The 15,203-nt window shown below is 43.4% G+C and overlaps 1 protein-coding gene across 4 annotated transcripts; it reads left to right on the top strand.

Annotated features, from left to right (window-relative positions):
• tmem9 (transmembrane protein 9) lies at window positions 1–13,397 on the top strand. 4 transcript variants are annotated; one of them, XM_088640295.1, is made up of 7 exons: window positions 48–142; window positions 1,003–1,051; window positions 2,121–2,246; window positions 3,373–3,464; window positions 3,938–4,046; window positions 4,990–5,121; window positions 11,053–13,397. In XM_088640295.1, exons 3-7 carry the CDS (start codon window positions 2,148–2,150, stop codon window positions 11,233–11,235), a joined length of 615 nt encoding a protein of 204 aa, XP_088496421.1. In that variant the 5' UTR covers window positions 48–142; window positions 1,003–1,051; window positions 2,121–2,147; the 3' UTR covers window positions 11,236–13,397. The 4 variants fall into 4 exon arrangements, with proteins under 4 accessions (XP_088496423.1, XP_088496420.1, XP_088496421.1 ...); XM_088640296.1 differs by having other exon boundaries at window positions 82–142; window positions 989–1,051; XM_088640297.1 differs by lacking the exon at window positions 1,003–1,051 and having other exon boundaries at window positions 1–142; window positions 11,095–13,397.
• The last annotated feature ends 1,806 nt before the right edge of the window (window positions 13,398–15,203 follow it).

The raw sequence follows: 15,203 nt of genomic DNA, 5'->3' as shown, positions 1-15,203 counted from the left end.
ATAGGAATAAGGGAGATTTGTCAGATTTACCAATCGCAAGGAAGCAGGCGTGTCCGGAGGAAGAACAGTCAATGCTCTCTTCCAACGCGAATAGAGACCGCTCGGCTTAAGGAATCTGAACGAATTGACGAAAGGGGAGAAGGTATGTGAATAGGGACCGCTTCTGTATATCGAGTTATTTTATTTTAAAAAGACAGTAGGAAAACCTACCTGAGCTGTGCGCGATTGCTTGCAGAACAGTATTTACACTGTCTCCTTGAGTTACCCGAAATCACGTTTTTTTTTGCTTCTGCTGTCAGTGAGGGACCCTAACAATGGTGCTGTGTACAAAACGTAAGCTTCTGCAGAACAGGTTCCGTTTTGATTTGTAAATTGCACGGTCTTGTGACACTCTAAATGACTATGCTGTCATTTATCTCCTGTCTGTGGGCAGTGGACAGGTTTCGCATTTACCGACGTGTGCATGAAAGGTGTTTTTGTATATTTGTATTTTGTATATTGACATGTACAGTATGACTGCCTCTGTGGTCACCACCTTGCGATGCGCCATGACATGTGTGGAGGTGGCGTTTAGTGGGTAGTGAGACGTCTTAAAAACAGATTGTATTCACAAATATCAGACTTAAGATCGCTCGCGTGGTTCATGTAAAAACAATACACACAGCTCAGTTGTTTACTATTGTTAATCCATTGACCTCACATTGTCATCATTGGTAGGCCCGTGTATGGTCTCGGCATTTACTGTAGCTTCGGATGCAGTGACTTACTGTAATACTAATAGGGCACTGACTTGCTATCTCACCTCACTTGCTGTCAGACTTTCTGTTTCACCGGACTGAGCGCGCTTGAAAAGAAAAGGCTGAGATTGGAGCCGATTTACCCGGCCACCTGAAGGACATGCTGTTGCGTGTTTTTTTCTACATTCGATTTTTATTTCTAATTAATTTTATGAGGAATACAAATAATGATCAATAATTTCATTTATAAGTGTTTTACACGCAGGTGACCCAGGGAAGGTGTTCTGCACCAGCTGCCCCGCAGCACATCATGGGTAAGAGTGAGAAACTGCCTCACCAGTTGGGTTGAGGGGAAACTTTAGGTACTGTAGGCCAGAGTGGGCAAGCCAAGAGAGCAGTGTAGCCAGGGCACTAGGGATTAACACTCCTAGAGCCCTGGGATCTTTAATGACCAAGAGGTCAGCAGGAGCTGGTCCTGGGTCACTATACTGGGCCATTGCTTTGGAAGTTCTGGTCAAGGGGGGAAAAATCACCAACTCGCCTCAAATCGACAGAAATATGATATATGATATGATATATCTGAGGCGTGCGCCGTTGTCCACCTCCAATCTTTAGAGGAGCAGCCAGTTTTTCCTCTGAGGTCTCCTGTTCCAGTACTGATCTAACCAAGCCCTGCTTCTTTTCGGAGATGTGAAGAGATCAACCTGGAAGGTGGCAGCCCTGCTGTCAGAATTCCTCTGCAGCCCAAACTGAGCAAAATAATCCCTTTAATAGGACTCCCACCCATCCCCACAGAAAGAGCAGAATTATATAAAAACAACTTGCACAAATGTTGAATTCTACATTTAATTTCACAGTATATAGTGTTCAGTAAAATTTCTAGTTTTACATTCGGATTACAACCATTGTGAGATTTTCGCTGGCCTGTGAACAAGTCGGATTAAGGGCTTTTAAAGAGACGCAATGTTCCCTCCCTCCTGAGTTAAATGGATAAATGGAGTTTCTGTAAAATAAGGCTTTTTTAAAAAAGAATTACCAATACACTACACTGTTCTACAAAACACAATTGAAAGCTTTATGCAACACTTGAAGGTTATTTCAGGCCTCTAGTGCGACCCCCATGTACAGTATACTGTGCTGTACAGTATATACAACCACACCTGCGGACAGATTTATACTGTAGGTACACACACAGAATGCGGTCAGGAGACAGTGCAGTACTACGCAAAGGTGCCTCATCACCAGTCCCCAGAATTATACCAGCCCTCTTCTTTTGGTACCAGCTGAGTCGCACCCCAGACTCCGGGCGTGCTGCTCCACCACGCGGCGCTCGGTCTCATCGTTTTGTGCACCCAAGGTCTGAGCAGCGCTTGTGTCCCACAGAGCCCCCTCGTGCGCCGCCGTGTCGCCATGTCCATGTGTGACCTTGCGAGGAGCCTCGGCTTCCTTCTCCCACTGCTCCTGGCTTGTGTGCTGTGCGGATTCACCCCCCTGGCGCACGCCAGCAAGGTAAAACACCCCCACTCGCACGAGCCGAGTACACTTCACACAAGCTGACTGGGAATGCTCGGGTGCACAGGGTCATTCGCTCAATGCTTGATTCAGATCACTTTATTGTTTAGCCATATACAATTTCTTGTATTAGGAATTTGTCTTTTCGCATATCCCAGCTTGCTCTCCATGAGACACACAGACAGGGAGAGAAGCTTGGGGTCAGAGCGCAGGGTCAACCATTTATACTGCACCCCTAGAGCAGTTGGGGTTAAGGGCCTTGCTCAGGGGTCCAACGGAGTAGGATTCCTCACGGTATACGAACCGGCAACCATCCAGCCACAGGTGCAGATCCTTAGCCACCGCTCCGCCACATTTTATGTCCACACTACACTATAAATGTACATCCTGGACACCACTACAAATCAGAGGAAGACAGACTATAGAAGAGGTTTGTGTGTTTGTCATCTGGCATGAAAGGAACCTACTACACTGAACATGCCATCTGCATTGAAGATTATTTAGTAATAGCTAATCAGTGGCTGGACAGCAGTTGTTCATGTCCAAATTACATACAGTATGTCCTCTTATGGTTAAGTTTCCCCCACCATCTCCTAATAAAACAACTGATCTGTTTTGAAGTGACTTGTGTCCATCTTTAAAAAGACTATCAGCTGCTATCAGGCTCTTATCACTTCTATTTCAGCATTCTGCATTTTAATATTGCCACTAGATGGCAGTATTGGCAAGCAATTCCCTCAAGCTGCCACACTTTCTACCCACCCATAACTTTGCTACCTGAATATTCCATATGTTCCTGTACAATTAAAGGCCTTTACTGTTCTGTATAGACCAATTAGAGCAGTTCCTTACTAGTACAAATTGGTCTCCTAACAAGTGTTGTCTAATTTTAAAAATAAACATTGTGCAAATCCGTTCTTATGCAGACACCCTGTCACAAGAGGCTACACTATCTCTAGGGTTGCATGCAAATCACTGTTGTTTTCATCCCAAGAATATACCAGACCAGGGGCCTCTGGGTCTCTGAATATTACAAACAAATGTCCGATATGAAATGCGCCTCTATGACCAGCAGTGCTGAGGGCGACTGAGGGTAGACCGTCTTCCTCTTGTGTGTTTTCAGAGTTTTGAAGATGTGCGCTGCAAGTGTATCTGCCCTCCTTACAGGGACATAAGCGGGCACATCTACAACAAGAATGTGTCTCAGAAAGACTGGTAAGAGCTGGCCTAGGTGTTTACACAACCGGGGCACAGTATTTTATAAACAGCTCATCTACGCAATCATCTGTACAGTGTGTGTTTGAATATTTGCCCTGCTTTCCGAAAGCCAGGCTCTTAAAAGTCAGTTCCCTATGCTATATTTCATTCTTTTACAGACATCGTGTAAAACAGAGCTGTCGAGGAGCCACAGCCAGCATCCTCTATCTTTCTGTAATTGCAGAGATCTGACATCTTTTAGTCTGAACATTTACCAGAAGCAAAATTAATAATTGGTTTCAAAGAGCCTGTCAAATTATAGGTCACAACCCATAGATCTTTAACAATGCTGCATGCACCATGATGTGCTTGGAGAATTCCCTAATGTCCTGATGTCTTTTGGAAAGACAGTGGGTATACGTTGTCCAGGGACTGTACGCTCCCTGGCTCTGCTCAGTCTAACTGGGTCTATCCACTGTCGCTGTGTACAGTAACTGCCTGCACGTGGTGGAGCCCATGCCAGTGCCGGGCCACGATGTGGAGGCCTACTGCCTGCTGTGCGAGTGCAAGTATGAAGAACGGAGCAGCACCACCATCAAGGTATCACCACCACCATCACCTTCATCGTCCCCACCTCATCAGTGTGCTCCGTGCTTCTGTGTCTGCAGTGCAGCCTCGCTAAAATTTCATCCTTGCAGTCCTCCAGCTCGGCAAAGCCAGGCCTAACTGAGAAAGTTCCCACCCCTCAGTCCTTGGTTTGTTGAATTAGATGCACAGAGCAGGTCATGCAGACAGACTGACTTGTCCCTTTGGTCCAAAGGCAAAAGAGAGCACTTGAAACAACTTCCCAAATATATGGCTATGTGGTCCTATATGCCACAGGGTTTGCACAAAAGGGTCTGAAGCTGACTCACTTCATCTTGTAGGAGTATTAACCAAAATATAATTCTGGTGCTTATAAATTTCAGGCCATCTGCAAGATAAAGATAATGCAACAGCAATATCACACAATTGTGACCACAAAGTAAAAGATTAAGGCATAGTGACCCTAGATAAAGCTGTGCCATGCACAGTGGACTCCTGATGTTATTTACGTTATTTTCTCGATTACTTTCTACTGAAGAAATTAATTCCTTGATTACTTTAGGGGGAGGGGGGGGCATTTAAAAAAACGGTAATATCAAGAATATCTTGAAGATCTGCAGGTTTAATACTGTGGTTTTCATGACACATGTCAGGAATGACAGAACCGGTTAGGTAGATTTCTAGGCCAACACCTGACACTGTAAGCACTTTGCAAAGAAGGGTTCCCTTCACACTGAACTATCATATACTAGATGTTGCACTGGCCATCAACCAATGCCCGTCTCTCTTTCCTGGCCTTCAGAATTCATCAAGCTACTCTGCACTGCTAATATATTTTAGGCATGTGTGCATACCCCCAGCCATATTCTAGGTGAACCGTCTGCATCGGGGGCAAGCATTCCTTTCTGCTAGATCCCTTCTGAGGATGTACAGTCTGTGCCGTGTGCCCCTCTCCCAGGTGACCATCATTATCTATCTGTCTGTGGTGGGATCCCTGCTCCTCTACATGATGTTCCTGCTGCTGGTTGACCCGCTGATCCGCAAGCACGAATCCTACACCCAGCCGCTGCGCAACGAGGAGGACAGCGAGGTACCCGGCTGCCCCACACCCCTGTGCACCCCGATCCTGCGAGCATAGCTTAGACCTTACCTCCGCGGCCCTCTGTTTATTCAAATGTGTATTGCGCTGTTGATGAGAAGAGACCCCCAGCAATCTCATGGCCCTCGAACACTTTTCTCACTTTGTTTCCCAATCTGTCTGATGAAATTGCGCATAGTTTCTCAAATTCGGGCTTGAGAAAATACCCGAGACTGAATGTAATGCCATCCGACATTGGTAAATGGAGCCCATCTTTAGTTTGAAAAGAATCTAGTGATGCAGAATTCCTGACAAGTTCCTTCAGTTGACTGAGGATGATATCCAAGAACAAGTTGTCAGTATGCATTCTATATCAACAAGTTCACATCGAGTGACTAGGTACAGTACATGAGAAATTAGAAGACCTAGAAAGCACAAGGTCCCTGAGCTATTAAGAACTTAAGGACATTAAGAACCACAGACAACCACTGTAAAAATCCTCAGCACCGAGCGTGAGCGATACGGCAGGATTGGCGCCACCTGGAGTGCCAGAACTTGGCCTTAGTTTTGAACAAGGTGAAGTCTTTTAAGTTTGCTAACAATTAAGACCAAGTCTGCTTTGCGCTTTCACAGGGTACCCAGTTTAGAGGGTGTTTTTTTCCCTTCCCATCAAGGTACAGTAGCAATGCGTCAGTGTCCCTTAATCACTTTTATTAAGCACAGAGCAGAACAAACTGATAGAAAACATGCTTATACAGATTGGGAGCTCTCCTGTGTTCCTTATTGTCCGATTTTCTGGGATACTTGATTGTTGAAGTACAGTAGAAATAAAAATATCAGCTACAGTTGGCACGGAGAATGTCACCTTCCTAATACGCGGTTTGAAAAGCAGCTTGGGAGGCCCAAAGGATTTGGTAAAATTTGTGTTTTATACTGGCTCTTCAGCTCCCCGCTGTAACTCTGGTGTTGTTCTTTGATCTGCCTCCAGCTTGTTGCCTTTGTTTATTGGTTTTCATGCTATTTTAAAAGCTTTTTCTTCTGCCTTGCCCGCTAGGACTGTTTGTGCCCTGTTCAGCCTTGGCCCTTGTTCTGTATTTTTGTTTTCATTTGTTTCCCTTCTGTGCATGTCTTTTTATTTTTTTTTCTGCTTCTTTGGTTTTGGTTGAGCGTGTGAGAGAGACTGGGTGGTCTGTGTGATGAGAGGAAACGGTAAGGTGTAACTAATTATTAAAGTGCCGTTCCGACGGGCTGTAAAGGTAAGGTAGCATTTTGAGGAAATGCCTGGGCACAGGGGTTAAAAGATGAATGGGGTGTAATTTGCGCTAATTGCAGTGTAGCAGCTCTTGTAATTGAAGGATGGTACAAGCACTGTTCAACGCAACTTACAGTACCTGAAGTGGAGATAGCAAAGCTAGGCAGGCATAGACCCCTGATAGGTGACTGATACACTACCAGACTGGCCCGGTTGCTTTTATCACAGGTGTGACTGCAGTAGATTTCAAGCTTTTAGGCACCAAATTTCAGGGACTTGTTGATGAGAACTGTGACAAACTGACCAAACATCTTATAGCGTAGGAATATACCCAGGACAACGGGTATTAGGTCTTATTTTAGCAACCAAACAAGTTACCTAGCAGCATCACCAGCAGGATAATGAAATGGGAACCTATAAATGCAGGAGAGGGCTTAGTTGTCAGGATTACAATAACAATAGGTGACATCTGTAACGGGCTGTTAACATTTATTTTGTTCTAAAATAATTGTATTAATGTGTTACATATATCAAAGATTGAGTATACACAATTTTAAATTTCATTATTTGGATGAGATGTTAAATTGAGGCCCTGACTTATTTGTTAGTCATCAAGGACTCTGTGACATTGTTCGTAAGAACAGGGCATTTAACCTTGCTGTCTTGGCTCAACTGCTTTGCAGTCTTATATGGCATCAGGCATAGTACCACATCACTACCTGAATTATGCGTCTGAGCTTTACTAAAACCACAATTCTCTACTTCAGACACTGCAGAGCATAGTATTAAACACAGTATGAAATATGTCCTGGTTACTAGGTTTTGGACTTAAGCATTCCTCTTGGCCCACTAAGTTTAGTGAGTCAAGGTGCCTTACTAACTCCTTTGTGGTCTGTTAAACCACTTGCAATAACAGGTCTCAAACTGTAGTCCTTAAGAGTCCCAGTCCTTGTAGGGACTAGATATCAAAACTAGGAGATCCAGGTAGTTCTCTACAAATTTGGGCTGGACACCCCTGAATTAGGATCTTTCACTTGTGCAAAGTTTGTTTATGTAGATTGTATATAGTGTTTCTTCATATCTGAATTTATTTCTTAAATGAGTGAAGAGCCCCAGGCCACAGCTGCATTCCCCCTACCTGTTACTGCTAGCCCATTCCATTAATCAAAAGCTTTTATTTTAATTAAGTCTAATAAAACCAGCTAGGCATGGTGAAAGACGTCTCTTAATGTAAATATGGCTCTGTCTATATCAGGTTGCTTTGTGCTGTTTGAACTCCTGGCTTGCTCCTGGGCACAGTGCAGTTATTTCACAGTCTGGGGCTTACACACTCTTTCCCCGATATCTTAGGAACTCGAACCCCTGTGTCAGTTTTCAGTCTGAAAATAACCTCACAAGTACAACTCCATAGATGAAGTCTGGAATTGCAAAAAAAAGACCTTGTATGCAGTGTCTTTGTTAATTCGATTGAAATCTTAAGTGCTACTGACTAGGCTGGATTAGTGATCAACAATGATGGAAGAAATACTGTCAGAAAAGTATAGTATAACAAACAGTTTATAAGACTTAAATAATGTAGTGAATCTCTTTAAAATCCAAACCCTTGATCTTCCCATGAGATGAAACACTTCGCTAAACTTTAAAGGTGCAATAAATTATTTCCTTGAAAGGTTCACGTATTTAAATTAAGTTGAAGTTGAAGTTATGGGTGCCTTAAAATGTAAACATTTTGGCCAAGAAAGGATTCTGTTTCGTGGATCTTGGAGTGGTGGTTCTGCTGCCATTTTATTTATTTTTTTTATTCTATTGAAACTCATTTTACTGTCCCAAGATGACAATGACAATCTGGCAGCTCTTCCAAACAACCCTCCAGCTGAAAATCGATTCACGAGAAGCTGCCATGTCTTCCTTTGTATTATCAATAGGCGACAGGCTGAAAGAAGGAGACGGAGGACTGCAGGTATCCATTTGTCTAATAACAGCCGTCCCGCACTGTGTCCTGTTCACTCTCCTCCAGCGGGTCCCTTTGACGGGGCTAATCCAACCTGCGGAGCTGGCAGGGGTTCAGAGCGCCAGCACCCGGAAATCCCAGCACTCTCTGGGATGTTCCTAATCCCCTCTAAGAGGCGGGCTTAGACTTCCATCAAAACATGGAAACAAGGGATAAATCGTGTCAGACGTGTATCTGTGTGGGGGGAGGGGGGCGCCTTTTAATTAAGGAACCGGTATCCTGTCCAGGGGCGAAAGGGGTGTCGCAGGCAGACTCCTCTTCCTACAAGACGGCCGCAAAGTAATGTTTACCTTTTCGGTACTCTTCAGGACAGAGATAAATCCGGTCTTCCATGTCTGCGTTCTTGCCCTTTACTTGTCCCTCGATGTTTTTAACGTAGCTTTTCTAAACAAGAGGCTAGAGTTCTCATCATGGCGGCTAGTTCTGTGGCACACGTTTCCAAGCGGTGAGGCTTTGATCCATTTCCCAGACTCATTCCCTCCCTCCCCGAAAGGGCATATAGCCCTTCCGACGCACGGGGTCTAGTGTGGAAAGAGGCCTGCTGACAGGCTCTGAGTTTGGGAGGGTTGTTTATCACAGTGATGGCTCATCTGGGACAGGGGTGCTGTCCTGCTGAGTGACGGAGCCCTCTGATCTCCAACCCCCCCAACAACACTCCCTCCCACAAGCCGTTGAATATGGTCCCCAGAAGAAAAAACTGCCGGGATTGAGGTGCTTGGTAGGACGTGTTTTTAAGTTCCTGACTTATCCAGGAACGGATGACTGCATGTCCGGGCCAGGAGCAGGGCTGAGGTGTGAAGTGGGTGATCATCACTTGCTCTTAAAAGCACACCTGGCCCCAGCTCCCCGGCCTTCAGTCCCACTCAGAACACCTGTGTGCCAAGCAGTTACAGTGCCATACTAGCAATGATGAAGCCCTAGGCTCTGATTCCTTTCTCGAACTGTTGAAAAGTACAGTTACTGTACCTCCGAAGATAAACACAAACCCAGTCGTCTCCTCACACTTCATCTAGTGCTGAAGAAATCAGACCCATAACTCCCTGGTGACCTTTTAATAAAACGCTTCCTGTTTAATCACCCTGTTGTTAATCACCCTGAAGCCTCATGGGAAGCTGTCTAACATCCCACCCTTAGGAGTCTGTGACATTGGAGCACCTGAAACTTTTGCTAAACATTTAAAGTAATTCAATGAGAAAGCTGCTTCTTAATCAAGAAAGTGAGGACTGTAGGCAATCTCAACTTTCAAATGCACTGCTGTATTTCTATGCACTGAGCAGTAGCAGTTCTGGATTGGTATGGCAGATGCTTTCCTGAAAAATGCTGTGTTCAACAGAAACAAAAATTGAAAACAAATTCCCCATAAAAATACACGCAAGTGCTGGTGGTGAGGGGTGCTTTCTTCTAGCCCAACACATCTATGTTTATGTAAAATGTTTATTTGTATTAAAATCCATATTATTCTTATAATTATAAGAGTTAATGGCTCTCAGTTTCTTGAAAACTATGAAGGGAAAACTGGTGTTAGTGGTGGGTGGTTAACAGTGTGGAAAAGTCATGAACTATCTTCAGTCCTTTTACAGTCCAGTGAGCCTTTTAAAAAAGGGCATTTAAAGTCTTAGTACCATTACAAATTTGTTTTCCTGAATTAGGTTTTTAGGCTATTATAAATTATACACTGTTTTATTTATTGTTAAGGTTGACAGTTTTGTTTTTTGCAGTTTTAAAATTACTGCTGTTTCATTTACAAGTCCTTCGCACTGACGTTTGTTTTAAAGATTTGTTCACATGGTAGCTACCATTCTTTTAGGGTTTTATCGATTTTACTGTAGATTTACAACATTAGCATAATTCCAGACAGAAGGAAACAAAGACAGTTTTATAGATGTACAGTATTTAGGAAACGAGAGACAATGGGAAATCAACTGTCTGGAAGAGCACGGAGACAGAGATCACCCAGCTGTCTGTGTGACACATGACAGTATTTGAAAGGGGACATAGGAAGCTCACATTGTGTGGAAGACCCTCTCCATCAAAACAGGCCCTGCATTGTCAAGAGTGTCTCTCTGCACTCCCAACTCTGCATCACTGAGGTGATGATTTCAAGTTTGAGCCTCAAGGCTGAATGATCTCACTCCTCCTCTGATTTGACCATGCATGCGTTTGATCTTGCAAGATTGGAAGGGAAGGAGACCGGGAATTGAGAACTGTAGGATGGGGGGGGGGGGTTTGCTCTTTTCGTTTTGCCTTGTTTTTTGTTTTTTGTTCCCAGCTTGCTGTGCCGAAGCACTTGTGAGCTTGAAAGACGACTGAAGGGTTTGTTGTCAGGTGGAGCCAGTGCCAGTGATTGAGCAGCTGTCTTGTTTTCATATCTGGCTTGAGCTGCTTATGATGAGAGAAGCCCATTATCTCTGATCATTCATAAAATATTTATCCAAAACAAATGAGGTCTATACTCCATTCCAGCCGTGCAAACAAACGTGGTTCTAATGACGTGCTCGGCTTGAGTGCAGAAAAAAGGAACTGGGCTGCAGAGTTTGTATATTTACACACTACATCTCTGTTTTATTGATATGCCTTGAACAGAAGGCCCACAATTTCTAATAGCTGCACAAGTCGCATTTTGAAATCAGAAAGAAATGTCTTCACACGCTAAAATTCTCCTTTTCTTCTCTCTGTCCAGCAAGGGGTAAACCGTGCCTCTGTGTCTGTCTCTCCCTGGCAGGACGCGCGCTCCTCCGCCAGCGCCAGGCCGGGCCGAGCGAACTCGGTGCTGGAGAGGGTGGAGGGGGCGCAGCAGCGCTGGAAGAGGCAGGTCCAGGAGCAGAGGAAGACGGTCTTCGACCGGCACAAGATGCTCAGCTGAAGGCCTGGGACCGCCCTGGCTTGCGTCCTGGCCTGCCCCGTGTCGTGCACACCCAACCCTGCTTTCCACAAGTCCTCAAGAACGAGCTGCATGCGCACGCTGCTGTTGCGTCTTGGGCCGTCCTTTGCATCATCATGCTGTTCACACTCTTGTACGATCCCTCCGCCGAATTTGATCTTTGTCAGTATATGGCCTAATGCGGTCCCCTTCCTTTTCAAATCAAGGGGATCAGATTTTCCCAGGCTTTATTTCTTCTGTATTTCATCTTTTAAAAAGGAAGACCAGATCAGTGTCATTTGCAGGGCCAGACTTACTGTTAAACTTGAACACGGTCCACTGACCGGAGAAACTAGGTGCTCCTCTCATAGGCTCCCTTCCCCCTTTCTCTTAGTCTGGAAAGAGAAGAGAGTATTCTGTGCAGCCTCCGAAAAACAGGGCCAGGTCTTTTGATCAGCTCCCATGCTGTTCTAGTCCCTCACGATCAACAAGCACTGAGGTTTACCTGATTTATTTATTTAGGATTTTTTCTTGCATTTGAAATCATGGACAGAAACCAATGCCTATAAAAAGAACACAGTACTGAGGACAGCAACAAAGGTAATTTGAGACATCAGTGCTACAGTATGTAATGTTTAGACTGGAACAAAGAGAAAATGGTGGTGCAGTAATTTCAAAGCACTTCAGAGCAGGCGTGCAAAAGCCTGGGCTAGGGTCTTTAGCTTTCCAAGTTAAGCTGTGATTCACTGTTGGTGTGGGACAAATGTGAACTCCATTTCTGCACAGTGCTGATTCCCAAGAACTTTTGTTCGGAGAAGTTTGTCATCATTCAGTCCTGCCACTCTCTTCACTCTAAATTACAGTAAGAGTTTATTAAAAATGCTTGAGCAGGAACAAAAGCTAGCTTAAAGGAGGAGCATCCTAGCAAGATCCTATGGCTGTTAAGTATGTACGACACTCACTGAGATGTGGATTAAATCGGATTTTCATCACGTGCTAAAAAATCAGACGGATATCTGTGTTGTTTGAAGTTAGTATGGCCTGAAGCCCACACTTTCTGCCATGCACATACAACACCATGCATGCACCACGCACACAGGGCCTGGTAAGGTTACTATGTTGCTGGCTCTACTGTATGCAGCTCTGCTCTCTTGTATTTTGAGATTCTAGCCCTACATCGGTATCTTACACACTGGGAGCTGTTTTTACTTGTGGGTTTGGTCTCAACCCCAGAGATGTTTGAGATTGAACATTCTTAGTTTGAGGAATACCTCCGGTGCATTTTCTGATATTTATATTACTTATTTTGATACAAAATAATTTTCCCTCTTATTTAGCAACTTAGTTGAATAAATTTCTCTTCTGCAAAATTACATTTTTTTCTTACTATATTATACTGTCTAATTGATATTTCCTATTCAAAAATGAATTTCCTCATTCCACTTTAAGAAGCCTGTGTTTTATGATATTTATATATAATGTATTATTTAATTGCTAATGATTGCTTTATTAATTATTTATAATTAATTAATTATATGAACGCTTGATTATTTAGTTATGATTGCTGGTACTTTTATTATATTTCTAAATGGTACTGTAGTTGGGGTAAAGATACCTCAAAGACACTGCACAATTAGTAGTGTATTACTTCTTTTTACTAGTTTCAATTTTCCATTGGTTTTGCAGTTAAAACTAAACTTGAACACAGTAGACTAATAGGTGATCTGATATAAGTATTCAAAATCTTTAAATGCACTGACGATGTCAACCCAGAGGACTTCTTCAGAATGAACAGTGAAACATGGACCAGAAGACACACTATAAGTAGAAACCTACACAGAAGTGCATTTTAAACCAAGAACAGGAGGCACTTTTTACCCAAAGGGCTGTGGAAGTATGGACCTTGCTACTCAGCCATATTGGTGAAGCTGATGCTCTGATTTCTTTCAAGAAACTGTACGATAAGATCCTCTGATTAATTGGCTCCTAACTACAGTACCAAACAGGTTCGATGAGTTGAGTGGCCTCCTCTCACTTGTACCTGTTCTTATGTTCTTACTGTGGGCACAGCTCATTCCCAGTTTCTGCTAATTCTGTTAATTAAAGGATGTCTTTGTTTCTGCCATGCAAACAAATCAGTAAAACAGCAATTGAAAGACTTATAATTTCTGTCCTGTTGTAATATTCCAAAGAGAACGATGAAAGCCTTTTTGCTATTATTATTTTACAGGAATTGAAAATAATGTTTAACAAATAATAAATTTTGCTTTAAAAGTATTAGAAGTATAACCCACACATATCATGGATATTTCAGTTACAGCCCTGTACTGCTGGTTTTAGAACTTTAAATCACCATTGTGTTAAGATAAGAGTCCCCCATTCTGAACCCTGGGGACCCACATGTCTGATCCAGCCTAACTCTACTTAATTGAGACTTTGCTTCATTAGAACATTTGAAGATCTATTTCTTCCCCCCTGAAATTACACATGAACTACATCAGTTAAAACGCAACCTCCAACATGTTTCAAAATTGAATTCAAAGAGGTGATTCATCTTATTGGGACAGTTAAGAACTCAGTTAAGCAACTGACAGTTTGGCAGGTGTGCGAGTCCCCAGCACCAGGGTTGGGTTATGAAGGAAAATAACTTTTTTGCACTTGATATATTTAATACATATTTAATCATTTAAAGATGCAGGGTACATAACTTAAGCATTACACTTGCTTTTAGAGGGTCTGGCACACACAATTTCAAATAGCACACAGATCTGGCACAGCCGAGACATTTGTGTGCTGTGCCTGTCCACCCAGGGCACAGTGCTTGTGTTATAGGTCATTTCCCTTCCAGTACAATCTGATTTTCATACTAAGACTGATCAATGTGGGTGATATAGTGGCACAGTGGTTAGCATTGCTGCCCTGCAGCGCTGGGGCTCTGGGTTCAATTCCAGACCAGTGGCTCTATCTGTGTGGAGTTTGTATGGTCTCCCTAGGTTCCCATGGGTTTCCTCCGAGTCCAAAGACATGCTACAGGCTTCTGTAAAACTGGCCCTGTGATGGACCATCCACTGTGCATCCTGTCTTTAGCCTGTTATTTCCTGGGATACACTCTGGGCTACCATGACCTTGCACTGGATAAGTGGTTATTTAAAGGGATGTGATGATGATGAATCATCAATGCTCAGAACATAATGATAACCCACTCTGGAGGCAGAGCACCAGGATCCTTAGACTGGGCAATGTAATAGAATCACACAGGATATGGGAAACTGTACTTTTGGGGAAAACCTATTGCTTTGTTTTGCTCTGTTTCACTTAAACTAGTTAGTTACGTCTAGAAAAGACTTATACAGTTTCATTAGTCTGCATAGAAGCAACCTCTATGTGATATGAGGTTGTGCAGTAATTTCCTAACATCTGTAAAACTACACTTAACTGCATTACTTCATCTCATCAATTAACATATTTATGGATACAAAGGGACGACATAATAGATTGCTCTTATGAATAGCTCTTCCTCACACTCATATAAAGTCTTCTGCCAAGTCAAGGTCAGTTTCAGGATCTTCCCACAATTTTAAAACAATTTTAACACCATCTTAAAATGCAAACTAAGCTGAATTTTCAACCAGCCTTCACCCTAGGATACTGAAGTCAAAGCAGAAAAGCAAGGCTCGGCAGACAAAGAGTTACTGATATTGCACTGGATAGTGATATAGAAGTGGGGGCTCACGTGTGGGGCTGTGATTGATGTGCAGGGGTGTTTCAAGTTGCTGGGTGCGTTTTCCTCACTGGGACGGCCCAGGCTGGAACAAAACCCCCTGTCTCTGATGTCACTGAAACTAAACCGGGTAGCAGGTTCAAAGTGAACAGCGTGTTTGAGCTTGTTCGGCATTGTTCTGAAATAAAATTCCTGTTTACAATATGATCAGTAATTGCAGGTCAGAGGGGGAGGATGGGGGAGGGGGAGA

The sequence above is a fragment of the Lepisosteus platostomus genome, chromosome 7 (assembly GCF_059453375.1).
Source record: "Lepisosteus platostomus isolate fLepPlt1 chromosome 7, fLepPlt1.hap1, whole genome shotgun sequence".
NCBI lineage: Eukaryota > Metazoa > Chordata > Actinopteri > Semionotiformes > Lepisosteidae > Lepisosteus > Lepisosteus platostomus.
Note: the sequence above shows the minus strand (reverse complement) of the source record. Positions and strands in the feature narration are given on the sequence as shown.

Excerpts from the sequence above, each read along its gene's own strand:
- tmem9 (XM_088640294.1), top strand. The coding sequence starts at position 2,148 with ATGTCCATGTGTGACCTTGCGAGGAGCCTCGGCTTCCTTCTCCCACTG. Across the intron at positions 3,465-3,937 it reads AATGTGTCTCAGAAAGACTG|TAACTGCCTGCACGTGGTGG; the intron begins GTAAGAGCTGGC and ends CGCTGTGTACAG. Across the intron at positions 4,047-4,989 it reads GGAGCAGCACCACCATCAAG|GTGACCATCATTATCTATCT; the intron begins GTATCACCACCA and ends CCCCTCTCCCAG.